Source organism: Montipora capricornis, chromosome 4 (assembly GCF_036669925.1).
Source record: "Montipora capricornis isolate CH-2021 chromosome 4, ASM3666992v2, whole genome shotgun sequence".
NCBI lineage: Eukaryota > Metazoa > Cnidaria > Anthozoa > Scleractinia > Acroporidae > Montipora > Montipora capricornis.
Genome location: NC_090886.1, coordinates 8,374,113 through 8,384,112, shown reverse-complemented (window position 1 = coordinate 8,384,112; position 10,000 = coordinate 8,374,113). Strand labels below are relative to the sequence as shown.

The 10,000-nt window shown below is 42.8% G+C and overlaps 1 protein-coding gene across 1 annotated transcript in view; it reads left to right on the top strand.

Annotated features, from left to right (window-relative positions):
* Nucleotides 1-10,000, top strand: part of LOC138045459 (uncharacterized) — a 70,744-nt gene that overhangs the window by 6,272 nt on the left and 54,472 nt on the right. The window contains exons 4-5 of the mRNA XM_068891972.1: nucleotides 4,178-4,255; nucleotides 5,174-8,378. Of these exons, the coding sequence (XP_068748073.1) occupies nucleotides 4,178-4,255; nucleotides 5,174-8,378 (3,283 nt within the window). The remainder of the gene's footprint in view (nucleotides 1-4,177; nucleotides 4,256-5,173; nucleotides 8,379-10,000) is intronic.

Genomic DNA, 10,000 nt, shown 5'->3' with positions numbered 1-10,000 from the left:
ACAAAGAGCTTCAATGAGCAATGATTTTGCGCTTTCTGGCCGCGAGAAATTCGGGCGAGACGCTCCATTTTTGCGCAGCTAGAATGCGTTTCGTTCGCACATTGGTGTTACTGTGTTCGTGTGAGACTCCTAGATTTTACTCTATCTATCGCCAGACGATTTTACTTGTCAATGGGGCTGCTTCGGGGATGAGCTGGTTAAAGCATTATCCCTGAATTGAATTTAATAAGTCTAATTTCTTGTCACCGTCATGGTTTTTGAATCGATTAATGTCATTTTTCTCAATTGATTGGTCTTGGGCGTGCCATTAGAAAATTCGAGCTCAGACTGAATAAGCCGATTTATTTGTCTAAGACTGGAATTATACTTTAGATCACATAATATCTTTTACTGTTTCTTTTGGTTGTCTAAATGAGTGTGTGTTTTTTTCGTGTTATTGCGTAAAGCCAGGCTTCCTTCAGTTTTCGAACATCTTCTTTGACAATTAATACATGCGAGTTATTCGGTATTTTTCGAGCCGCGAGTATGCGCAGTACAATTACCAATGAGAAACATTTTCGTGAGTGTTGGAAGCAAATCTTTGAAGAAAAATTTAGTCTGCGACAAAATTCCTTTCAAAATAACGCTTTGCAACATTAACGTATTGAATTTGTCTTTTTATAAACTGGTGAAACTTGGTCATTGCAATGTATTACGCTCCCTTATTAGTAGTTGTTATACGTCTCGTGTTCGTCGGCATTTTTGTGGACGAAAAAAAATGGCTTTTGTTCGTCTGGCAGCATTTGCCCGTTGTGCAATTGTTGTGCTGTGCGTTGCCTTGACCTTTCGGGCTTAAATTACTTTAAATAATGGGTATAAATGAGCAAAATATTTAAAATTTAAAAGTACACAGAATTGCGATTCACTCTCGATTCAAGAACAACCGTTTTGTTCGTGTTCAATGTTTTCAAGTCTTGAGAAAAGTGTGTCAAATGAAAATTCTCAGAATAAGTTTAAGAGCACAGCAAATAGAACGGTTTCCTTGGTAGTGCAGGTAGACAAAGCCAAGATTATCACTTTGGCCACAATATATTCAAAAAGAAAATAATGGTCAAGTGAACTCGGAATTGAAAGGAAACTGAGCTTATCACAACACGAAGTGAAAACAAAATATGTGGTCGGCGCTAAATCCAGGTACACAGGTGGGAGCAACTTAATTCTGGCTTTACCCAAGGGTGCATTCTTTAGGGGATATTCGATTTATTCCAGTTCCTGTTTAGAGACTAATAAGGAAACTGAACATAATTTTTCCTAAAAACAAGTATTCCAAAAGCGTCAATGTTTTGCCTTTGTTGACCTCGGAACCTTAGCTGACCTCGGAACCTTAGCTGGTCAGAGCTCGACGCACGAATCTCGCGCGAAAATAAACTGTCCATTCTGTGTACTCCAAGCGAACTGTCTCCCGTTTAGTCATCAGGAGTACATAAAAAAAGATACTATTCCCTTCATTCCAAACAGAATTCTTCCCCAAACCCAACTCCAGCCCCCCCCCCAAAAGAAAAAAGAAAGAAAAAGAAAACAAACAATAAAATCGCATATGGCGTGAACTGCCCTAAAGAATGCGCCCGTTGCCTCTAGGAATGTGCCACCATATTTATATGCCAATCACTAAGCATATCAATGCAGGGCTTAAGCAGCAGTCTTTAAGTACCCTTTCAAACTCAATTTTTCAGCTCAAACAAATACAAATTTTTGTGGGCGCCATTTGTTCTAAGAGCAGTTAATAGGTTATGCGGGAGGTCGTGAGTTCGACTCCACGCTGACGAACACCCAGGGTCCTAAAATAGCTGAGGAGTAGGTGGTACCGTTGTAATTATACATCCGCAAATGGATAGACTTTCAAGTCTTCTCGTATAAGGACTATAAACCGTAACCACTGTCTGACAACCTTTCCTGTTAATCAACATTAGTTGTGGTTACACACACCCTGGTTTTGGGGCCTTCCGGAGAGTAATGGCTTGGGTTTGGTTCAGCTCAAGTTTCATGTTACCCTTGGGGATGCGGTTACACAGTAAAAGACTTCCCTCAGGGTAAAATTATAGGGTATATTTAATATAAGAAGGGATCTTCGTGTATTAGCTGCGGTCTGGTTTATTATTGGCCAAGTCACCTCATGGAGCAGATAAACCGTATTTTTCAGTTCAGGAACTGTCATGGGAAGTTCTTTTGTTCTTTTGTTCTTTTTGATGTATCTATGGAAATAACCCTAGGGCAGTTTCGATCTAGCGGTTACATATAAAAACGTCCTTGTCCGTGGGCAAACGCTATTTACCCATGGGTAAAAGGTCTACTGTAACCACAACTATTGAGGGACGTTAAAGAACCCACATACTCTTCGTGAAGAGTAGGGAGTGACCCCCGGTGTTTGTGATATGTGCGATATATAGATCCTAAACCAAAAACCACCGAGACAGCTGAACGACATCGGAACAACTTGCCTCAAGAATGTCACATGGTGGACACGGACTAAAAAGAGAAAGCCAAAAATCTAAATGAAATAACGAGATGAATTGGACGTTTCTGCATAGAGTGTATTTCTTTAACGCGATTACCTTGAGCGATTGCATTGCGCGATTAGCGGCCATGTCCTGTTTAACCGAAATACAAGAAAATGTCACAGTTTGCCCAACAATTGTGTTCCATTCCCTGAGAATTAATTCGAGACGCTACACTAGCCTCTCTTTCTTTGTTTAGTGAGGTCACGTAAAAAGATTCCACAGTGATTGTTGAAAACGAGTAGGTATACGGTTACTATTTTGGCGCGAATTTTGCATTGTTCAATTTAGCACGTAGTGCAGCGCTCGCTTATACCATCACCAATCTCGTACCCAGAGTCCTCGGGCTTTTTGGTCAGCGGGTGAGCGCCTGGAGAGACTCTGGGATAATGGACTCCATTTTCCCAGAAAACGTGGGTTCCGGTCTTATTGTGCATGCTCAGTGAGTTTAAACGAAAACAGAAAAGAGAAAACAGTACTGACAGTAGAAATAGCGGGTTTAAAGTGTTCGAGAAACAAAACTTTTGGCCTTACAGACCATAAAAGAAACTGGAGAAATGATCATTGGCTTGCTGTAAGATCGAGTGAAGATAAAACTGCTGACGCTTTCGGTAAGTGCATTTTTAGTGTTTCAGCGAGCATTCCATCGTGCAGAATACCATCGTGCAAGCAACATGATCGACAAATTTTTGTGGAAGCGACGCCAATGTCCTCTTCGACTACAATGTTTCCGTAATTCTGAATGACTTCGACAAGACCTTCTTTTACAGATTTCTCTCCAAACAGACTGATGTAATGTTTTCCCACGGTACTTTTGCAACAGTTTTAAGCAGAGTGGGAAAATAGACAATTCAAACCCCGTCGGGGATTTCTATATTTTTGAGGTTGAAAAACAAACATCGCTGAAACTAGTTTTAGATTTTAAATCTCCCTCTAAATTCTGGGGTTTCCGGATTACTTACCGACTTCGGGTCGGACTGCCATTGTTATGCAAGCGACCAATCAAAAAAATTGTTTATATCCATTATCCCAGAGTCTCTCCGGGCGCTCACCCGCTGACAAAAAGCCCGAGGACTCTGGGTACGAGATTGCTCATGTCTCGGAATAGACAGAATACAGACAATTGATGTGACAAAGCTAGTGTCCCCCAAATGCTGTTCCTCAACAAGGATAAACGGCTACATTTACCCTAAGCTAAAAATAACGCGAACCTTTACCCTTACCTTATTGTTGAAAATAGGTGGCAAATGCTGAGAGCATTTCTAGACATAAGTGCCATCAAGAGAAAATGAGAGGACAGAGAGGGAGGCTCCCGGTCCAGCCCTTGGGATATGTAATGTCCACGAAAGTTATTTTTAGACGAGTGGAAGTCTTCTGAGACGTCCGCATGCAGGTCAACCTCGCTCTGATGTTCGAAAGAAAAGCAAAGATTTCATGTAATGGCGGACGAAGTGGACTTGACGTTTGTGCATGCGGACGTCTCGGAAGACAGACTTCCGCTAGAACAAAGACTTTCGCTCGTCTAAAAATAACTTTCATGGACATGACATATCCCGGCCAACGCCCTGAGCCTCCCTCTCTGTCCCCTCATTTTCTGTTGGTGCCATAGGTGCATTTGGACCACTTCTTAAATCGTTTTTCAGGTATCCCTGTTAGCCTCCCGGATTCGGTTCAGATTTTTCAGAATGTGGAGCGGCTTCAGACCAAACGGCAGTGATTTGGTACGTATGATGGTTTTATGCATTCTTATCGTGGATTATAACCGTATATCACGTCCTATTTTTTACAAGAGGAATTTGTTCTTTGCATATGATCTGCAGCGGAAGAAAAATTTCCACTTCTCGAGGTGGAAACGTTTCTTTTTGCTTTTCTTCAGATACAAACTTTGCAAACAAGTTTAACTGTTTTTCCTTCAAAATAATGCTATCATAGCCAGCCGAAAGCAACACAGTTTGAACACGCACAAGAACTCGAGCGCCATTTCGAACCGAAACGCAAGTTTCTTCTTTTCCGAGGAAGCATGTAATGATTTCTTTTTTTAGAAGATTTCGTCGAGAACTTCCCTTCTCTGAGGTTTCAATTGTCTCGTGTGGTCACCTGACCAGGCGCAATCAGGGTTCTTTCTCTAGGAAGAGAGCACCCTGGGAGCGAGGTCGCTCCAGTATAGCCATCCTTCTGATATTTCTGTTTGGCCAGAATATGTTACATGCTGTATGTACTGTTGGACAGAAGATTCTTAAATCGAATGTCATTTTCAAGCCTGCTCAAAAATGGAGTTCAACAGTTCCAGTCACTAATACTTCTAGGAGGATAGATCGATTATCTATAATATATTCGAGAGCCTTTCAAAACAGCCTTTTAATAAAAACCACTTCTGGTTTTCAATTATGATTGGCTACAAAAAATGGCGCCGTTTTAACCAATCGCATCGATGAGCTCAACATCAACTGACACCTTCTCATCAAGTGAATGTCGATTTAACTAACATGCAATAAAGTCACCATGCGAACTTGTGTTGTCAAATTATGGCTTTCGCTAACCTACCAGATAAGTATTTATGCAGCTAGGGCTACAGAAAGCACTAATGGAAGCTTGTGTGGGTCATCACTCATGCACTCTCCACTGTTTATTTATTGTAGGCGTATTATTCACTCGGTGATATTTCAATAGAAGGACGTTGCGAGTGTAGCGGACACGCAGATGAATGTATGCTGACGGAGGTGGGGAGCATGAGTTGTCTGTGTCAACACGATACTTGCGGAGAGTATTGCCAAACATGCTGCGATGGTTACGCTACAGACGAGAAAGGAGATTGCACTGCTGTTGAATTACATGCAAACAGAACATCACCTCTAATGCCAAAGTCACTGGAAATGGTGCAAAACAGTTCGGCATCGGATCGGTCACCAATGACTGCCAAAGCTGAAGCGTTAGAGGAGAAGAGGACACTAGTAATGCTACGAACAGGAAATGATACAAATGTAGCCGATCACAGAAACAAAAATGAAGGAACTTCAAAAGGAGGTGATGCTTTACCAACAAAATCATCCGATAGGAAAGAGGGGTCAGTTTCCGTGGTGTTCTCAAATGAAGATGTTGAATCACCAAATCAGACAGACGATAAAGTAGATGATTTACTGACGCCAGTGGAAAATTCATCGACTCCAAGGCCACAAGTTCCAGCCACGTCAAACATTACGGGCGCACGCTCGAATGGATTAAATACATCCCAAATCATGACCACCTCTACGGGGTATTCGGTAAACAAGCAGTTTACAGAGTCAACAAACCCTGGACTAGAGAATAGTACTGTATCCACTACCGAGAAATCTATGCTGGATGTATTGACAGTGGAAAACGTTACTTCATCGACAAGCAGAACTTATAGCAGCGCACCTTCAACGACTGATTCCTCTACTATGACATGGAACGTTACAACCACAGAAACTACCGTTAGTAAAAAGCAGGACGCCGACGACTTCAAGGAGTTGTCTCATGAGAAGCTGAATGGGAATCTTAACCTGACCATATCTCAGCATAAGGCCTCAAATGGATCCGATATTGAAGAAAAACCAACCTCAAATTCCACTGTGCAGAACACCTCATTGAATCCCATGTCGGGATCTAGTGCTGTGGACACAGTATCAACAGAGGCAATCCCATCTATGCGAGATACTGATAAACCAAAAAGTACCGAAACCTCGGATAATCATGACCAAGAAGTGGAGACTTCCGTGGGCAAGGTGGTTGATAAGTCGACCCCTGTTGTTTCCACCACTAAGGCTACAATGATACCTTCTAAGACTCTAGCTTTAGATGCGTCGACTACCAACGGTTCTATTACAACGTCAACACACAAACCCATGGGCGAGTACAGCACCAGAATATTAACATCAAGTGTAGAGCGAAAACAAAAAACGGCAACACTTAGGCCCGTTGATGAATCGAACACCAACGAAACAGCAGGGTCAACGGAAATAAGGAAACCCGTCAGCGAGTTCGCTCTCAGGAGAATAACTACACCAGCAGCCACCGAGAAGATCAAACAGGAGTCCATCGCTAACAAATTGACGACACAAAGGACAGGAGTTGAGGAGCCCGTTGCTGAGTCCACCAACATTAAAACACCAGCAACGACACAGAACCGCATCGACGAGTCTTTAAACAGGAAATTCGGAAACACCTCATCAACAACAAATCGTGGTTCTTCCACGAAAGATATCACTTCCGCAACTGAAGAAGCAATAACTGCAGCAGTTGCACCTACAGCAAGACAAACAAGATCGAAAGGATCAACAACGACAAAATTGAAATCTGAAGATGAACCTGCAAACAGATTAACCACTCAATATACGATGATGACTTCTGAGACGAACAGCAGTGAGAAATCAATTGACAGGGGAGCAACAACTGCCATGAAAACGACTAGGCTTGTGTCAACCACCAGACAACCGACTACCGCAAGGGCACTCCCCTCTGACGAAAGTTCGACGGCAGAACCGGCCACTCATGCGAATTTAGATCCAAGGACCGACATGGAAGGCACGGAAGAGGCTACTGGTGTTAATCCCGGCGATGATTCTACAATTAATAAGGATAAAACACACTCGGTTAAACCCGTCGGTACGTCGGCTACAGGCTCGAAGTCCTTGCGGGTTACTACGAAGCCTACAAAGGAATTTTCAGCAACCATGGGCTCAAACGTCGATAATGATAAGGCTAACAACGATAATGACAAAAGCACAACAAGCCTTGTAAAATCAAGCCCTGATCCTGACACCAAGAAAATGATTATAACAGGAACGCAGGGTACAACTCTCTATTCGTCCACTGTGGAGCCAAGGCCTACGGAGGAAAGCAAAGTGGCCACGAGCGGAAAAGTAGCAGAAAGCTCCACTACGTTGAAAACAACCACTGGTGAGGGCATTCTTGAGGACGTAAGCGAAAAGACGACAGCTAAGGAAACAGGTACATTGGGGCCCAATAATGCCGAGGCCACTTCGGTTAAAGCAACCACTAAATCCTCTTTCAAGAGTTCTTTTACGGAAGCTAAGCGGGGGTTTACTTCTACAGACACTGCGACGCTGCCATCGACTGTTATAAGCACCACTAAAGCTGTGTCCCGCCATGCAGGAACTGGAGAAAGTTCTACTCAGGCCACTAACACCGAAACTACTGCAGATCTCTTACCTCCTCTTTTGGAAACGATGGCTGCCAGCAAAGAATCGAGCACTATAGAGTCCAGATTGCAAACCAATAATAAGTCCACTAGAGTGAAAACTACCAGTACGACACATTTCCTGAAAACTACCACAGAACCCTTCCCTCCCCTTATAGACATGTCTGAGTCCTCCGTTGCTGCCGTCACAAAAACAACTTTCCTTAACACTCCCAAAACTACGACCAATCCCACCTGGGCGGCATCGAATCCTACAATCCATCAATTTACTACTGAAGCTACCACTGTCCAGAATCTCCCTCCGAAAGGTATTGAAAAGTCTTCCATTGCTAAGACTACCACAGAACCTTTCCCTCCCCTGGTGGATAATACAACTGAGGTGTTCTCTCTCGCCGTGGGGACAACATCTAAACCGTTTCCTACCCACCCAAAAACGTCTGTAAAGAGAAAGAATCTGAAAACTATCACTGAGCATTCTATTGTGAAAACTACCACAGAACCTTTTCCTCCCCTAGTGGATACTACGAATGAGCCGTTCCCTCTCCTTGTGAAGACAGCAACTAAATCTTCCCCACCCCTCGTGGAAACTACCGTTGGCACCACTCAAACTGCGGCTAAGCACACCATTGTGAAAACCACCGCTATATCTTCTACTCCCAAAGGAGGTAAGAAAATTGCATGTTGCATGATTTCATACTTCATGATTGCATAATTTCAATCTAGGTCAACAGCCATTGTGTGCCATGGTAATCTACCATGCACAAATTTACAAGCCGAAATTTGCCTTGTAAATTTATCTGCATTTCCGGCAGCAAGCAAACTATTATTGACTTTTTAGGGAGTTTAAATTAACCAATCCCCAGGTTAAATGAGCAAATTAAAACAATGGCTCTACTCGCCCCGCACACGGATTTTGCATTTGGTAAATTTATTTGCCGTTTTTCGTCGTGACAACGACATGCAATGATAATTTTGAGTTCATTTTGTTCCTGGAAAGTTGATGCACACTTTCCACAATGAACGACTTGGAATAAAAAATAACACGACTGAAGTTATAGTTTTAGATGACTATCTCGTCACCGCCGTTGTCGTCCTTGCAAGTTGCTCAAAAAACTAAGGCCCCGCCAGGAACCCATGACCCGGAGCCTACAACTCTACTGTGTTCGTGTAACGGCGTTTTCACACACCGATTTGTTTTTAGATTGAATTTCCCGCGAATGAGACTCCCACAGGAGCCCGACGACCAATTACAAGAAATTAAGCTGACGTCATAGGGTCACCGAACCGGAACTGCCTTTGTTTTTTGACCTAATTCGCGGGAACGGCTAGTCTAAAAATAAACCTACTTGTGAAAACGCCGTTTCACAGACGCTGTATGGAAGTTGCACGCTCCAGATGGGCCCCGCCCCGTCCACACGTATCCGGGATTTTTTTTTTCCGGATTCAAAAGTATCCGCTTTTACACTTAGCGTATTCCAATCGTTTTCGAAAAGTTTTCACTGTCCACACGTATTCGGATACACTCTAGTGCCCAGTGCTTTTAACAAAGATTTTTCTTGTTGAGCATACGCTAAATCGTATGTTGGCGCCATTTTCTCTGTTTTCTTAACGAGTTGCAAGTGAGAGTCATTCAAGGTCCAAGGTCTATACGCCATGTTGATTTATCTCACACGGGTAAGACTGGATCCGATAGTGTTACGGCTACCGAATAAGCCAGTTCGGAGTTTCAAAGAAACACGTGCGCGAGTCGGGATAAAAACATACTTCGTTTGTTATGGAAATTGATTGCAGAAATTTGCATTCAAAATCTTTTGTATTTTAATAAATGCTTGATTTTATCCCGACGCGCGCACGTGTTTTTTGAAACTCCAGACCGGCTTATTGACCGAACACGTGTGGACGCAAGCCGTATTTAAAAAAAAGGCGGATATAAAATATTTCTGGATATGTGGCACAATTGAGTACACTTAACTACATTTAAAGTGGTACTATGATCAAAAAATCACTTTCTTTTTTTCTTCAGATTTTGAAAGTGTGTTTGCTTAACACCTGCCTGGCAAAAGTTTGAGCTTTGATTTTTATCTAAAGGCTGTCTACTTTGAGTGTAAGTTTTGGATGTCACGGTCCGCCATTACTCACGTTCAAAACTGACCGACTGGACCTCAGAGGGTTGGCTCTAGGGAAACGTGACGTCATTCACTCAAAAGCTTAAAATTTCCGCGTGTGGTTTATTATGTATGCAAAACACGAGTTTAAAAACCTGAAAGACCGAAACTCTCGTGCTGCA